The following is a 17,933-nucleotide window of genomic DNA, read 5'->3' as shown; positions in this document are numbered from 1 at the left end:
TCTTCAAATAATACACAATAATCAAATCTTAATTAATGACTTACACAACCAAGACTACCGTGGGGCACAAGTCACAATAATTCCAGTTGTTAAATAAATAAAATTATGTATAACGGTTTGCATTTTTTTTATGTACAAACTAGAAATTTTTCTATAATATTTTACGAAATGTACCTAATAAATTAAGAACTTATGTGCGTCTACACAGTAAACTTAAACAATAACTAAAGTAATTAACCTAATTTTGCATTCTTTCGTCTTTTATACATGACACTTGTAGCACCAACATTCATAAATTCAAATCGACATTTTTATTATAATATCTCAATTAAAACTTACAAGGAATGTCATTAAGATTACATGCTAAACAAACATGGTGAATGTAACTTAAATCATTTGTGGATTATTATAAACCATTTTATACAATATTGTGATGTGTAACACAGAATAACGTTACAATTAATAGTAAAAGGAACATTCATTATTATTACCATGAGTGTATTTCTTAACATTTATTACAGTAAATAATGTCTCGTCTCCTATATTACGTAGGAAAACATTGTGTCAAAAAAAGTATAGATAGTAAGTACATACTAAAAACTATCATCAATATAAAAATCGAAGATTCTCTTATCAGCAACCAGGTCATGTTTTATTAACCTTAAAAATTACTAATTTATTATTTGATAACAAAACATTTCATTTGGTTAGTGATTAGATATTTTTTCACCTAAACTAAATAGTACCAAGAATATAAATTTATTAAAAGTACATCCAGTACATAAATTGATTGCGTGTACTGTGAAAAACATCTAAAAAATTGACAAAATTGTTTTGAGTAATGTAATACTTGATAGAGTTGATAAATTGGCTCTGTGGTCATAGCTATGTAATAATTAAAATTTATTAATATAAAAGAAATAAATAAATTCAGTATAAAATATCTACTTATACCAATAGTAGGCCAATTGCTCCTATTCCAATTGTTCATATTTATTGCACTCCATAATACATGACGTTTCGTGTGCAAGTATAATTATTTGTGCGGACGGTAATATCTAATTTCATGTGATAAAAGAGATCTCCAAAAACAAGGCCTTGGCCTAGCCTATGCTTAATATACTCAGTAGTTCTCACTGTTGTGTTGGGGCAAAAATTTAAGATGGCAAATCTTGTTATTCCTTATTTACAAAGTAACAAAGCTCACTATTTCATTATTTAAACCTCAATTATTTCCATACCGTATCGGCGAATCACGCCTCTAGCAGACGAAACTAGGACATTATCTCCTTAATCTAAGAGACCAAAGTTACATTAAGTATATGTTTGATCACATAAAAATTTGTGCACTCACTCACTGCGGTGGCAATGTCCAGACAGGTATCTCCTCTCTCTTTTTCTCTTTCTTCTTGTAATGCCTGTCTCTCAGTCTGACGTCGTCCTGTCTCGTTTTGAAGTCGCGCGCCTCCGCTCTCCAGTCGGACTTGCGGGGTGATTCTTTGATTCTGTAGTACTTGGGTTTTTCTTGGTCCTCGTCGACGTAGACTTTGCTTTTGACGAACAGTTCGTTGGTGTCTTCGTAGGGTTCAAATTCTTGGTCATCGTTTAGTTCGGGTACGTCTTCGCGGGTGAAGGTGAAGGCATGAGGGTAGTAAGCTTGCAGAATGTCCTCGTGGCGGAACTGTTGCATTTGGAGCCAGACATGCGGTAGTAAAAGCGGGAAGCGGCGGAGCCAGTACGTGATGAAACCGTCCGGGATCTTTCCGAGCTTCTCCCGAACCTCGGATTCTAGTTCTCTGAAGTGATGTTTCTGGAAAAAGATAACTTGGGTCAAGACAAATGTTCGGCAATACGTATCATTATAGTCTCATCGCGACCGGCTATTCAAGTTTGTTTCAAGATTGCCTTCGCTAAGACTGACATTATGTAACGATGTAGGACGATGCAAGGACGAGAATGAAGGTACATTTCAGGTATCCGATTCCTTTGATCTGTGGGTCAAAATCCATGGACACTGACCTTGTTCCTGATGGCTCGGATGAGATGCGCCGCGCGGTCGCCGCGATACGTGCGGCGCGCGCGTAAGTCACCCGCTACGCTTGAACACACGTGCGCGCGCCAGTCACCGCCTCGTCAACGCGGGAATAACTAAGCCTCTCTTGTTATGTGTTACCATAGGGGTCACTTAAAAATTAGGGATTGATGGTGAAAACGGGCATCAACCTCACTATTTTTGAGGTGGAACAGTTTTTGTTTTTTCAAGACACTGACCTTGTTCCTGATGGCTCGGATGAGATGCGCCGCGCGGTCGCCGCGATACGTGCGGCGCGCGCGCAGATCACCCGCGACGCTTGAACACACGTGCGCGCGCCAGTCACCTCGCACTACAACGCGTGCACCGGCTTCTAGTGGGTGCTCCGTGGACGGGATGGAACAGCTTTCCACTTGGTCGCTTACGTCCTGGAAACACGGAATTATTATAGCTTTACATTCCACATTTAAACAGTTTTATTTAATTTATCCGTATTTCTCTTGTTTGTGGCCCCGGAAACACGGAATATTATGATGTAATTTTTGTTTTGTCATTTGGCTGAAACGAACGAACTAAATCAATGCTATGAGTAATAAGGCACGTACTGTACAAAAAATGTCGCAGTTAGGCAGTTTTCTCATGACACCACAGCAGCAGCGGCACAGCCGCCTTTTCTTTTATAAGGCTCCATATAAATTCTAGGGTGATTAATTCAAAGGCGCCGCAGCGGCGACAATAAGCGGTTTCATGTATAAACAGCCTTAGCGCGTTCACACACTATGCGGCTGTAACAACGGTACCCGCAACAATGGGGCGCAACGGCGGCGGCGCTGGCAATACACTTGAGAATACACCTTATATCAGCCGGACGAAAGAATCCCTGGTTTTCCTGTAAAATATACGCACCTGCAAGAAGTTAAGTATGCTCTGCTTGCCCCAAAACATGGGATACTTGAGCACAGTCTCGCATGGAGGCCGGGCGCTCGGCCGAGCAGATATCATCGCGCGGATTAGAATCTTCGTTACGAGGACTTCTTCTTCGGGCAAGTACTTACTGCGGGACAAAATGATAAGGTTTTAGTATGTTTAGGTAAATATTTCCTACAAAAGCAACTTTTTTATGGTTCCATGGAGGACTAAAAGGCTGGGTTGCACCATCTTACTTTAACTTTGACAAACGTCAAAAATCTATCAAACTCCATACAAAAAACGCCGGTTATCGTTATAGTTACGGTTAGTCAGGTGGTGCAACTCAGCCTTAGTATGATACGTTACGTATATCTTTTAAACATTTCTACGGAAAAGTATTCTGTATCAAATGTGACAGTGTGTCAGAGGTCACATACCCTTGGAGATTGATAAAGCTGTAATGTGTTACAGGTGGAGCTAAAAATACGTTAATTACTCATCATAATGGCGCAAGTACAGTATGCCGAAAATTGTCCAAGTCGAACCTCTAGCCCGCATACCGAAGTATGTGGTGGAAGAAGGAGAAAGTAACCGAGATGGTGTTCACATTATGTCTTGGCCAATTTCCCGCATAGTGTACTTGCGCCATCCGGTAGGGTACAATGGAAGTTTAAATATGGACTTCTTAGCGGGAATCTGAAGCGTCATGTTAGCGGTTTTGTTTTATTTCCTCAAATTCGTGTGTGAGCGACTTTAATGTGTAATAATGGTGGATTATTAACCATTGAGTGTTCGTGAACGTGCATGAGTGTGGGCGAGCAAAACAGTGCATCGTGATTCTTCTGGTTCTCTCAAGTTGTCCATAGGAAGTCTCAGTAAAGCACCACAACTTTACTGAGACTCAAAGGGTGGGAAGGGGTATCATCTATCATCCTTCATAATATCATTACTTGATCTCATTTTGTAACTTGTATCACTTATATACTTGAAAATGGCACAAATCAAGTCGACCTCGACGTGTATTGCCAACATCATCAAAAAAGAAGAAGAAGTTTAAATATTTACTGACAATCAAAGAATGCAATAATAAACTATGTACCTCGCTACTTACTCTAATAAGTCTAAATTGTAGTCCCCAGTAAGTATATTGGCCTGCCGCCGCAGCACGTCACCGAACGGGTGCTGCCCTCTAGACAGCACGTAGTAAAACACGCAGCCCAGTGAGAAGATGTCCACTGATGTCGTCTGCGGAAATAATGTTCATTTATACTATTTATAATAACTGTTAAAACGGCCTTTCTTACACTCCCTCCAAGTGTTTTCCAGAACTTTCATAGATTTAGATACTTTGAGATTACTCTTTATATTAAAATTATACAACGTGTCCCAAAATNCGCCAAAAAGCAAATCTAGTATGAAAATAATCAAACTTCTAATGCTTGTAACTCAGTTCAGACTGAGTTTAGAGGTATACATGCCATAGTAAGTTTGGTTTATTACACTGTTTTGTAATCAAAAAATAAAGTTTGGTCGATGGCCGCGCGAAAAAAAAAAGACGCCACTTTCCATACAAAATCTGGCATTGCCATTTGGCATAGAGATAGTTTGAGTCCCGGGAAAGAACATAGGATAGTTTTTATCCCGGTTTTTGAAACAGGGACGCGCGCGATAAAGTTTTTCTGTGACAGACAAAATTCCACGCGGGCGAAGCCGCGGGCGGAAAGCTAGTGTTACCTATAAATGAGGGGGTCCATGTTCCTAGCGAGCATATAGAGCAGCCACCAGTCGCCGACGTCGGTACGCCGCGATACCACCACCGCCGTCTCGATGGCGATCGACCGCGACCGCGCGTGGAGGAGCCGCGGCCTTATCGACGGCACGAAGATTATCACTAGCCTGGAAACAGAACATTAAGTATAAATAAAAATGTAAAGTAAAATATAAAGAGGTGTAAGAAGCGATAAAAATTGGATGAATTTTAAATACAGTTCGAAGGAACTCCAATGCCTGTCTGTCTTATTTGAGCTGAATCAACTAGTGTCTGATTGTTTTTTATGCATCCTACTTACTCGTAATATTATAAATGCGAAAGTTTGGATGTTTGGATGTCTGGATGTTTGTTACTCTTTCACGCAAAAACTACTGAACGGATTTTGATGAAACTTTACAGTATTATTGTTTATAACCCAGAATAACATTAGGCTATAATTTATGACGATCTGGGACAAACTAAATTTCACGCGGCTTCACCCGCGGGAAAAAGCTAGTAACAAATATTTTTGACCATAATTGATTTTCCTTGAACGCAGGAGGACGACGACGAACGCAGGAGAACCTATGATCCATTTAATTTATTTCGCAAAGCTTCTACATATCATAAACACAGTCATGGACCATGATCTTTAACAAGGTTTTATTTATAACCGATTTTACTTATAGTCCAGTCAATAAATATGGAATTACGTAATTATGGAAATTCGAGAACGTGAAATACGAAGCAAGAACATCATAATGATGGGTATCCCCGAGCAATATACAGAAAATGTAGAAGAAAGAAGAGGAATCGATAAAAGCGAGACATCGAAAATCTTACTAGAAATCTATCCACAATGTCCTAACCCGGAAAGGTTGATACGCTTAGGTAAATTTGAAAAAGGAAAAAATAGACCCCTGAAAGTCCAGTTCTCGTCAGAGGAGACGGTAAAACACATTCTGAAGAACAAATCTAAAGTAAGAAATGATTCGATAAGAATATATTCGGACCAAACACCCAAACAACAAAAAGCCCTTATGGATTTACGTGAGGAACTACGCTCACGTGCAGACAATGGTGAGAAAAACTTAGCAATAAAATATGTAAAAGGAGTGCCTAAAATCGTAAAACAGGAGTCAAAAAACTAATTAATTCTACAAATAAGGAAGTTAAAAAAGGAAAACCAGAATTCATAACCTATGAGATCAGCAGCAATTATACAAATGTAACACAACAGGCAAAATCTATTAAATTCCTATATGCAAACGTCCGTAGCATTGTAAAACTCGGAAAATTAGACGAACTCAGATGTATAATAGAATCTTTTGGAACAACGATACATGCCATAATATTGACTGAAACTTGGATTAAGAATGAAAATGAAGCGAAAAGAATGAATATTCCCAACTATATGCATTACTACAATTATAGAACAAATGCAAGAGGCGGAGGAGTATCTATATACGTACACAATGACATGAGGCATGAATGTGTTGAGGAACATCTTGAGGACGGTAATCACTTCTTGTGGGTGCACTTAAAAACGCTCTCTTTGGACATTGGAGCCATCTACAGACAGCCAAGCTCGAATCCCAGTAACTTTCTTGAAGTCTACAATCATCAATTGTCAAAAAGAAAACGAACACTCATATTTGGAGACCTAAACTTAAATCTACTTAGCGATGAAAAATGCGTAAAGGATTACAAAGAAGTGTTACGAGAAAATAAAACTATAATTTTAAACAAAATCGCCGCAGATTACTGCACACGTCAAACAGCATCTACTAAAACTATATTGGACCATATATGCACCGATCTCAATGACAATACTTTTCATATGGCTGTAATCGAGTCGGCTTTATCTGATCATAAACAGATATATCTCGAAATCCATAGACAGACTCCTGTACCCGTTAAGAGAACGCAATATAAAGTACTAAATTATCACAGCTTTTTTAAAACAGTTGAAGATTCAATTATGAACTTAGACAATGACTACGAACCGTTGGAAGAGTTAATTCTGGTAGCCATGAATAAAAATATGAATAAAAAGTACAAGATACTTAATCTTCCCAGAAAAGAATGGATTAGTAAAGAAATAATTGCAGCAATCAACGCCAGGAATAATCTATGGCACAAAATGAAGGTAACACCTCATGAGGACAAATTGAAAAAGGACTTTACTAAGCAAAGAAATATAGTCAGCGCCAGCATCCAATCTGCCAAAAATAGGTACTATCACAAAGCTTTTAGTGATTGTAAACAGAATCCCTTAAAAATGTGGCAACTAATTAATAACTTATCGAATAACAAAAATAAAACCAATCACGTTGAGATTAAACTTAAAATATCGTCAAATATAATAACAGACACAAAAGAAATATGCAACCATTTTAACTCGTTTTTCTGTACAATAGGCTTAGAATTAGCTAACAGGATTCCGCAGAGATTTCACAACGGTTTAACATACACAATATCATCAAAAAACTCAGTAACCGAAACCAATGAATTATCAATATTAAACCCAACTAAAAAGACAGAAATCNATAAGAACTCTTAACGAAACGGCGGAATTACATCTAGTTTGGGTTCGTTGGACTTGTCTTTTCGAGCACTTTAGTGCTAGACGATGTTCAGGGTCCTGATGATGAAGTCAAGTCAATTTATTGTGTAACTTAAAAAATAATTGAGATAGATTTTTTTTCTTATTTTTCCTAAAGCAGTCATGACTATGTCCACCCTGCGGCGCCGGCTTATCCTTGAATTTTGGGACACGTTGTATATTTATTAGGCATTTGTCACACTGGATGCGATCTACGGTCATGTCAAATGAACGCAGCCTACCCCTGTCAGTTTGGACAGGACCAGGACCTTTGCTTGTACCTATCAGATCAGAGATTGTCAATATTGTTCATACATGATGCAACTGTGTTCATTTTGACCTGACCGCAGACCACAGCACGCAGTGTGGAAAATCCTTTATAATCTGCATAAACAGAGTCAGCGCAAGACTGCGACTGCAAACCTGTTGACATATCGCAAGTAGACATTGTGTAAGAAGATTTCACATGTCACTTAAGTCACGGTCAAGCTAGGCAAGCTCACGTGGCCGATATTGAGCTTCTTGGACAAACGAAGTCGGATATCATCGCTTTGACCTCGCTGTGTACTGTCTCTGACCTCGCTGTGTACTGGCTCTGACCTCGTAGTGTACTGGCTCTGACCTCGCTGTGTACTGGCTCTTACCTCGCTGTGTACTGGCTCTGACCTCGCTGTGTACAGGCTCTGAACTCGCCGTGTACTGGCTCTGACCTCATAGTGTACTGGCTCTGACCTCCATGTGTACTGACTTTGATCTCGCTGTGACCACGTTGTGTACTGAAAGACTACAATAAACAACAGACTTACGGTCCTTTCCCCATTGATCATCTCTGGCGCGATCCAGCCATCAGTACCGGTAACGCCGGACCGCCGGGAGAAGCTCACGCGACCGATGTTGAGCTTCTTAGATAAACCGAAGTCGGATATCATGGCTCTGACGTCGCTATGTACTGGCTCTGACATCGCTGTGTACTGGCTCTGACCTCGTTGTTTACTGGCTCTGACCTCACTGTGTACTGGCTCTGACCTCACCGTGTACTGGCTCTGAACTCGCCGTGTACTGGCTTTGACCTCGCCGTTTACTGGCTCTGACCTCGCTGTGTACTGGCTTTGACATCGCTGTGTACTGGCTCTGACCTCGTAGTGTACTGGCTGGGACCTCGCTGTGTACTGGCTCTGACCTCGTTGTGTACTGAAAGACTACAATAAACAACATACTCACGGTCCTTTCCCCGTTGATCATCTCTGGCGCGATCCAGCCATCAGTACCGGTAACGCCGGACCGCCGGGAGAAGCTCACGCGGCCGATGTTGAGTTTCTTGGATAAACCGAAGTCGGCTATCATGGCTCTGACCTCGCTGTGTACTGGCTCTGACCTCGCTGTGGACTGGCTCTGACTTCACTATGTACTGAAAGACTATAACAAGAATCACGGTCCTCTCCCCATTAATCATCTCCGGAGCGATCCAGCCATCAGTGCCGGTGACGCCGGACCGCCGGGAGAAGCTCACGCGACCGATATTCAGCTTCTTGGACAAACCGAAGTCGGATATCATGGCTCTGACCTTGCTGTGTACTGGCTCTGACATCACTGTGTACTGGCACTGACCTCGATGTGTACTGGCACTGACCTCGATTTTTACTGGCTCGGACCTCGCTATGTACTGAAAGACTTATAAACAACAGACTCACGGTCCTCTCCCCGTGGCTCGGACTCGCTGTGTACTGGCTCTGACGTCGCTGTGTACTGGCTCTGACCTCGCTGTGTACTGGCTCTGACCTTGCTATATATTGGCTCTGACCTCGCTATGTCCTGGCGCTGACCTCGTTGTATACTGAAAGACTACAATAAACAACATACTCACGGTCCTTTCCCCGTTGATCATCTCTGGCGCGATCCAGCCATCAGTACCGGTAACGCCGGACCGCCGGGAGAAGCTCACGCGGCCGATGTTTAGTTTCTTGGAGAGACCAAAGTCGGATATCATGGCTCGGACTTCACCGGTGCCGGTCGGCATCGATAGTAGCACGTTGTGGGGCTTTATGTCTCTGTGTACTGAAAGAAAACGATGCACAGTTAGATTAATTGTTTTTAGACTTTTGAGGCGGTGAAAAGGCATACAACTTCTAAGGCCCGGTTTCCACTAAGACGGAACGGAGCAGAGAAGTGTTTCGAATAACCAATCAATCATTATTTCCACACCTATTCCTCGTTCCGCACAGCTCCATTCTGCGCCGTGCCGCCGCCGCTGTCAAATTCTATAGAAAAATTCATCCACCCGACACTACTACGCTCCGCTCCGCTTTGGTGGAACCCGGACCTAAAGGCTAACGCTAAAACTTGCGCTCATACACCATTCGCACCATAGTTACAATATCTTAATTTAAACAGATTACAGTAAGTTTATTGGGGTCAAAATTACACTCACGATTTCTCCTAGTAACGAAGTTATCACATCAAGAAATTAATTCATAAATATTAAATAATAGTTACCTATATCCATCGAATGTAGATGCGACAGTCCCATAGTGGCTTGCCTGAGCACTTCGACGGCATCGATTCGGCACTCAAAGTTCAGTTTTTTCTCCACATAGTCTTGCAATGTTGCGGAACAGAGCTCCAAAGCAATGTATCTGGAAAAATTAAAGAATAACCATGATTGTACTTTAGAGATTAAAAAAGCATTTGTAACCACCAAATTCTGAATCTTGTTAATAAGTAACCAATTTATGATCACCTTATTTTCAGCACAGCAGCGCAAACCATACCTAATATTTGGCCAATAAGAATCGTCAATGCAAAATAATGTTACATAATCTATACGTAAGTTTATATTTTATGAACCCTATCGGGCACGCAACTTGAGGGCTAAGGCCCGTTTTCACCATCAACCCCTAATTTTTAAGTGATCCCTATGGTAACACATACAGGAATTTTGTGTTCATAGGGATCACTTAAAAATTAGGGATTGATGGTGAAAACGGGCATAAGAGAACTATATTTAATATTGGTTTACAATTTACATCGATTTTGTTTACCCTTTTTTTTTTACACAAACGAACACGAAGGATTATAATATTGTTTTACTGATTTAGTTATTTTGGGAAACCTTACCTGAACTGCTTATCCCGCTCAGTGCAGTAGTATCGCACTACGTGCGCGTGCGCATCCGACTCGCGCAGCAACGCCACCTCGCGGTCGGCGAACGTGAAACATTCCGGCAGGAGACGCTTGACCGCCACGTCTCTTTTGTCGAATGTTCCTCTGAAAATATTCATTCAACGTTGATGAACTGGTATGATCGGATTATAGTATAAAAGTTATCTCATCATCATCTTCATTTCAGCCATAGGACGTCCACTGCTGAACATAGGCCTCCCCCAATGCTTTCCACGTTGGTCGATTGGTAGCGGCCTGCGCCCAGCGCTTCCCTGCTACTTTTACTATGTCGTCGGTCCACCTTGTAGGTGGACGTCTCACGCTGCGTTTTCCGGTACGCGGCCTCCATTCCAGAACCTTGCTGCCCCATCGGCCGTAAAAGTTATCTAAAGCTATTCAATCAATCAATCAATTTGTTGTTACGATTCGTCAATGATTTCGTTTATCTAAATCTAGGTGTGTTGATGACGTGTCGTCGTACGTGTTGAAATTACTGGAACATAGGACATCGTCCAGCGGAGAGGTCAAGCTATATCACAGAAGGTACATTATAGGTACGTCTAAATAAAATGTATCACTGTTTTTAAGTTAAAAAAAATAATGAAAAATACAAAAGACCAAGTGAGCTAAGGGCAAAACATTGTTTACCCATACTTTAGCAGACCAAGTAGTTTCTTATATCTCAGCTGCTATTTTTCTTTTAAAGAATCACAAAGTCTAGAATATTATAAATCATTTTACAAACCTATAAACAAAGGTTCCTTCACAGCCCTTGCCCAGCACCTGATCTGTGTGGAAGCTTATCTTCCCTATTCTGACTTCACCCTCCCCTATTTCTTCTAAATATCCCGTTATCTCTCCATTCGATGACGTAGACACATTCGAGCCGCGAGAACCTCCTTGAGAGAGCTGTTGAAATTCTCGAGCCTGAAAAAGAAAACACGCGTGATAAAAAAAACAATGTTAAAACAAATGAGCATCTCAATATTTGAATTCTAAATTCAAATATTCAATCATGCAAATTAATGATGATAGAAGTTTAAATTAGGCCCATGGAAAAAAAAGAATTCAGAACAAATGACAATCTTACACAGTTTAATTATTTATTAATTAGAATGCCGGGCGAATGAGAATTATCGAACTACTAATCAATAGCATAACTGATTATGTGGCTGAAGTGGTTATTAATTAATTTGTCGTAGACCTAATGATTAAGTGTGGGCATGCCAGATATTGTTTAAAGCTGGTATTATGAAACAATGCTGCAAACTAAATTTAAACACTAAGAGCTAACTCCATAACATAACATAATGTCTAACTAAATAGAACCAGGCACACGATGCATATCTAAATGAATAGAGAAGCTACTCCACACAATATTATACACCAAACAATACAAGCTATTTACAGAAGATAAAACATGCAATTCAAACGGTCTTATCGTTGGACATCGATCGCTATAATTATTTAAAAGCACCACTTTTCATTTATATTAAAATGTAATAGGTACTTTAATTATTTCTGCTATCGGTCGCACGCATATAATATGTGCATGCCATTGACATACATAAGTACCCTAATCTATTTTGCAAACATTTGAAACTAAGTAATTAATCAAACGAAATATGCATTAATATTCTACACACGTGACGCGACACATGTGGTTAATTTAAATTATATATGATTGCATTTAAATTAGCACTACTCAATTATAAGTTTAAACCGTTTCCAAGCATAAGGTAGAACGAAAGGTGGTTAGTAACGTTTAAATTAAATAATACACCTATCTAAATTTTAATGGATTACGTAATCAATGCAAATATACTTTTGTGGTTTTATCTCAAACCATCTGAGCAAACCGAAGGAAATTGCCATGGGTACAAATAATCCAGAGAATGTTAAACAAGCGAGGGTAATGTGTGACATTCTGAAAGACGTGCGTGGAGAAACGCGTCAATGTATTGTTTTAAGCGTACATACTACATACTTAGGTTTGAAGTTTACATACGCAGAGTGCGTTAAGTCGTACATACTCAGAGCGCTTTCACATTAGGGCGTTAGTAGCGCGACAGCAGCGTGGCAGCGGCGTTTTTATAATGTGAAGACATGCATAAGCTGTCACATAGTATGAAATTTTCGGCAGCGCGTCTGTCGCGCGTTTGTCGCGCTGCTAAATCGCCTATATGTGAAAGCGCTCTTATGGGATAGTGACGATAATGTAGACAGAAACAAAGAACGTATGATAAAAACGCCCCCGCGGGCCCCGCATTGCTAATGCAGGACTGAAACATTATACAGTTCCGATAATGCTGACACTGTAATAGGCTGTACCGTTACCAACAGATCACCTTATCAGTTAGTGACGAATAATCCAATGGATTTTATTACATTTATGAGTCAATTCCTAACGTTTGTATTACCTTTATGGGAAAATAACTATGTTATAAATTACTATCTCTATGTAATTACAAAAAATAAATATGTAAACTCATAAAAATTATAGATATTTGTTCGATCGACAAGCCGGTTTATGTAACTACAGTAAATATGTACACTGAGAGGCAATAATCAACATCAATTACCTGATAACGCAGATACCAAAACATCATAATGACGAGCCCGACGAGGATAATGAGCACCAGCTTCAGAGCCGTATTCTCTTGCTGCCGGAGCCACAAATTCATTTGCTTGTACCATATATCTGGCCTGAAGTTCAGAGCTTCGAACAGTTCCTCGGTTTGTACTGACACCGAAATCGAACTTGACTTCAAATTCGTTTCATTCTCAACATCATTATCCGTGGTAGAGTGTACTTGGCCATTGATGAGTTTGATGCCATTCGTTTGCGACTCGCGTTCATTCATAAGATTCAAATTAGGCAGTTTCGGAGACCACGATGTGGTAAGCTCTGGAACTTTGTAATGTCCCAATAACAAGTATGGAGCTGCGACGTGTAGATTTAAATCGTTCAGTTTATAATGTACATTCGTGAACGGTTCGTATTTGTTCTCCGCGTTGGACACGCTTTCCGTTGCTGGGCCTTCGAGGAGCAAAGGCTGCGTGTGTCCTGTCGATATTGTTATAGTATTCTTGTCCACTAAAGACGATAAAGCGTACAACCCATGGTTATGCTCTCCTACGTAAAGCGTAGGACTGTGGAAGAAGTAAATGCTTATTTAAATTATATGGAAATTAATTCAATATCTAAACGAATAAGTACGGAATCTCCATGTGAAAGCATTAGTTCCGATCCACGACAAAGCAAACAAATTAACAAATTATTTATTTCATTCTAACTATTGTACCATTATTCACAAGGGCAGTACATTGCAGCGCGTGTGTGTAAATAAGTTAGCATAATTCTATAATACGATATGGCCATGTGTTATATCGTGCGTAGATTTCACACCAGTATTTATCTAATGACGACATAATGTCTAATATCTTTAATAAACAGAGTACGTTAGTAGAATATAAAACTCACTATAGCTCAATATTAGAGTTCTTAATCCCTTGACCATCCCTCAGAGTAGTGGCATCTTCCATGATGTGGTCAAGCGTGTCGTCCCCGATAGAGTTGAAAGGGACGGAGATAAGGCCCTCTCTGTCCAGCAGATAGGTGGCCACAACAGGCGTCTCGAAGTTGTGAGACCAGACTAGGTCCCCGGTTTTGCGGTCAAAGGACATCAGCCGACCACTTGAAGTCGATGCAAAGTGTATTATGCCTAAAACAAGACAAATAATAAAGCATTTACTAGGGGCTCCAGTTATTATGTTGCAGAAATTGTGGCTCTCGCTCTCGAAAGTATACATTGATATGTACCTAATGGAGAAACATTAAGATGATCATTCCTTGACTAAGAAACAGGATGGCTTAGCTTAAGTTAGTTCCTCAAAAGTCCACGAGGCCAGGATTTTGGACACCTGTTTGAATGAAATAGGAACGCGTGCTGTGCCATGCGCGACTGTCTTTTTCAGAACGCTTATCGTCGGCTACGTCGTAATAAGTGCTAGACAAAACACATTATAAAAAGTAATGTGATTTTTACTACTGCACTATTTCCATAACAATAGTTAAAATTGACATAAAAATGTATTAAACAATTTTTACGCATGGCAGAAGGAGGTAATTATGCATGGCGTATTTACGCAACGACATAAGCGTACAACAAAACCGTGGCATATCACTGATAAGAATCGAGTCGTAATTAAATTCACGTAAATGTTCTATGTTGGGGATTAAAAACTATACAATATTATGTTTATCTTTAGTAATAATAAGTTAAATCGGATATCAATATTTGAGTGGATGTTGTTTACTATTTTTTATTTATGCTCATGTCCTTCTTGATATTGTAGTTTAGTATGATTTAGAGTTAACATCACTCTTGAAACAAATAAGGTACCACCTGAAGGCATACCCTGCGAACAAAAGCCTTTTATTACAAATAAATAATAAAAAAAACTTTGAACTTACCATAGTCATTGAGCATTTCTTTCCCCATTGCATGGGATGTGTAGTCAAAAAACGTCACATTCCATTTCTGGTTTGTATTCTTGGAATCATGCATCAGAATATTGTATTCAGTTCTAGCAACATAAATGCCCCTCTTTTTGTCTGGTTCACATGTGTTCGAATTTTCGCTGAATATTTTCGATTTGTCGAAACCTGAAATTAAATTAAAATTAGAATACCGCAAACAATTAATACATTTATTATTTTTTCACAATGGCAAATTAAAATAGTGTCGCCAGCATTAGAAACAGAAATAAGAAAAACAATACCATAATTATTTTTTTACACTGGCAAACTAAAACAGTGTCGCCAGCATTAAAAACAGAAATAAAATACCTGAAACATGTTCCCTAGATCCAGTTAAGGGATCCAGCATGAACCAAGTGTCGCTTTTCTTTCCTGTATAAAGTATACCCTCAGTGGACCGGCATGGGGCGTTAGCCACCAGCTCTGGTATGGTGAAAGGCAGTTTCTTAAGCATTTGCTGGTCACCTCGTGGACCGTACATGTATAGGAACCCATGGCGAGGGTCCGGTAGAAACTGAGGCATGAGGTTTGCATGTTGGTTGGGGACTTTTACTACTGGTTCTAAAACAGAAAAGATCGTGTTTATTTATTTATGTAAATAGTGTAAAGCAGACCATGCAGATGGTGGCACTTGAAGCTAATCACAGTGGCATCTTATCTAGCTGTAAGAAGTGCGATTTTTCAACAAAGATGTATCTGATAAACATTTCTTAGATGCAAATGTGTTAGTAATTTTGTTAGTAAGTAATATTAATAAAACTTATTTTTTAATTGCTTTGTTACATGTGTCTAGTCAGTTTTTTATAAATAGGGCAATAATCCTCAAGGAAATATGTTTCTGATAGACACAATCAGTCATACATAATCAAGTATTTATCACTTGAAAACAATTAAATGGGTATTTCTTTTAACCTGAGTATAATAATGCATAACAATTCTACTGGTAATTCCGTTTTGGCGCCTGCGCCGCGGCCGCTCCGTGTATTGTGATGGGTAGAAAGTTTCCAAAGGCTTCCAGAAATATGTTGTACGTTAAGTTTGCCTACTCATTGTTGTTTAGAACACACATTGTAATAAAAAATACAAGACATAAGATACAAAAATAGTTAGCCAAAAAAATATCATTAGATTTTCAAATAACATGACTTTGTGTTTGGCCTTCAATGCAGTTCAGTACACTTTGAAATTATGTAAATGAGTTTTTTTATGTATTTTTTCCATGAAATTACTATTTCATTGTAATTTGTTACAGCATACCCCAATGTAATCTAAAACATGATATTTAAATTTTTATTTTAAAATAGGCAATAATAAATGTTAATCAAAAAACACTGTTGTTTCATTTTCAAAGTTATTTCAGTTTGAAATTACACTGTACCCTTATCATTTATACAGATAAAGCTTGATAATAGATAAACCTAAACCCTTCCAAAAGTCGGCCTACATATTAAATGCAATTAAAACATGTGTTAGGCCATGTGAGTGTAATCTTTACTCTAGATCTTTCTACTGGCCAGTGTGAAATGTTTTTTGATAAAAGACCAATTAATACTCAGTATTGATAATATTTGACACATACCAGGTGCATTTTAGGCAGATAATGTGTGTTGGACACACCATGCGGAGATAAGTCTCTTATCTATTGAACTGTACTTACTTATTGTGTGATGTGACCTGCATGCAACATTGTATTTGTTGCAATTTTATTACATCCTACTACAGTTATAATGATAGAATTATTGATTTTACCTTTATCTAAGCCAACTTAAGGCTTACTATGATTAAATTAATAGCATTTTATCAAATCACTAAAAAATTCATTACAAGTTTTTCCAGTTTCATATAGGTTTCTGTACTATTCTTGAATAAACATTTTTATTATTTTTTTATAACTTTTGGTTGTATCTGTTTCATTCTAGAATTCATTAGAAAGAAATAATTTCCTTTCATGTTTAATTAGTGTCATTTTAATCAGATAAGACCAATGGCTTAGATATCTTAATACCCTGATGATTGAACAAACTTTTCGCAGTTTGAATCAATTACCTATCTTCTATTATTTATGTATTGAAGCATTTGTAAAGATACAAACCTTAGAAACAGATAATAGATTCTTTAAATATAGCTTCTAGCTTGATAAATCAACCAAAAAAACAATTAATCTTATACAAGAGCTTGCTCAGTGTGGATGAAAAACATCAACACCACCATGTGGAGCAGTTCAGTAGATTGTTAACACAATGAATTAAGGTTTTTCCCTTCGGTTGGTTGGTTATCAGTGAAAATAAATGTACATACCTTTATAGATTTCATTAATTAGATAGGCGTAAGTAGTATAAATTCACTAACCGTCTTTCAGTTTCCATATAATATTGCCCGCTACAGGTTCGACGGCCACCATGCCGCCTCCTAACGTGGCAAACAACAGAGGCCGGTCGTCTAGCGCACGAGACAACTCTGTGCTCTCCTAAAATAAGTATAAATAATGCACTCAACCTGAACATAACGTAATAATCGCAAAATCAATGCAACGCAATCGGCGTGACTCTCACGTCGCGCTCACCTTTCCACCAGCATCGTCAGGAGACCCGAGGCCAAAGCCCCCACACAAAAGCAACCCCAAAAATAATAATGTCATTTTAACACTGTCTAAACACTTAGCACAATATACACAATTAAAAACGAATATGATGCAAATCCCATTATTCTTTGTAATCAAATACAAGAAAAACACCAAAAATACAAAGGAAAAGTGACGGAAATATCATCGTGTTTGACACTTTGACAGCAATGACATTGGCTTGGCTGGCTGACATAAAACAACACAAGCCGGAGCCAAAACTCGAGGCTGTGTCGTGTTCTAGCAATTTGAAACATCATATTTGCCCGCGGGCAAGATCACTTTGATGACGGTGAAAACACCACACAACAAAGT

At 39.0% G+C, this 17,933-nt stretch overlaps 1 protein-coding gene across 2 annotated transcripts; it reads right to left on the bottom strand.

Annotated features, from left to right (window-relative positions):
- Window positions 1–267: 267 nt before the first annotated feature.
- Ire1 (serine/threonine-protein kinase/endoribonuclease Ire1) lies at window positions 268–17,904 on the bottom strand. 2 transcript variants are annotated; one of them, XM_028312626.1, is made up of 15 exons: window positions 17,562–17,903; window positions 17,348–17,465; window positions 15,308–15,559; window positions 14,933–15,124; window positions 13,940–14,180; window positions 13,038–13,608; window positions 11,201–11,382; window positions 10,411–10,560; window positions 9,790–9,929; window positions 9,161–9,351; window positions 4,053–4,186; window positions 2,939–3,086; window positions 2,380–2,460; window positions 2,020–2,127; window positions 268–1,810 (listed from the first exon to the last, which is right to left on the bottom strand). In XM_028312626.1, exons 1-15 carry the CDS (start codon window positions 17,634–17,636, stop codon window positions 1,355–1,357), a joined length of 3,039 nt encoding a protein of 1,012 aa, XP_028168427.1. In that variant the 5' UTR covers window positions 17,637–17,903; the 3' UTR covers window positions 268–1,354. The 2 variants fall into 2 exon arrangements, with proteins under 2 accessions (XP_028168427.1, XP_028168429.1); XM_028312628.1 differs by lacking the exon at window positions 2,020–2,127 and having other exon boundaries at window positions 2,272–2,460; window positions 17,562–17,904.
- Window positions 17,905–17,933: the final 29 nt, after the last annotated feature.

Source organism: Ostrinia furnacalis, unplaced genomic scaffold, assembly GCF_004193835.3.
Source record: "Ostrinia furnacalis isolate ACB-3 unplaced genomic scaffold, ASM419383v2 OfSCF4053, whole genome shotgun sequence".
NCBI classification, from domain to species: Eukaryota; Metazoa; Arthropoda; class Insecta; order Lepidoptera; family Crambidae; genus Ostrinia; species Ostrinia furnacalis.
This window is presented reverse-complemented; position numbering and strand designations above follow the sequence as displayed.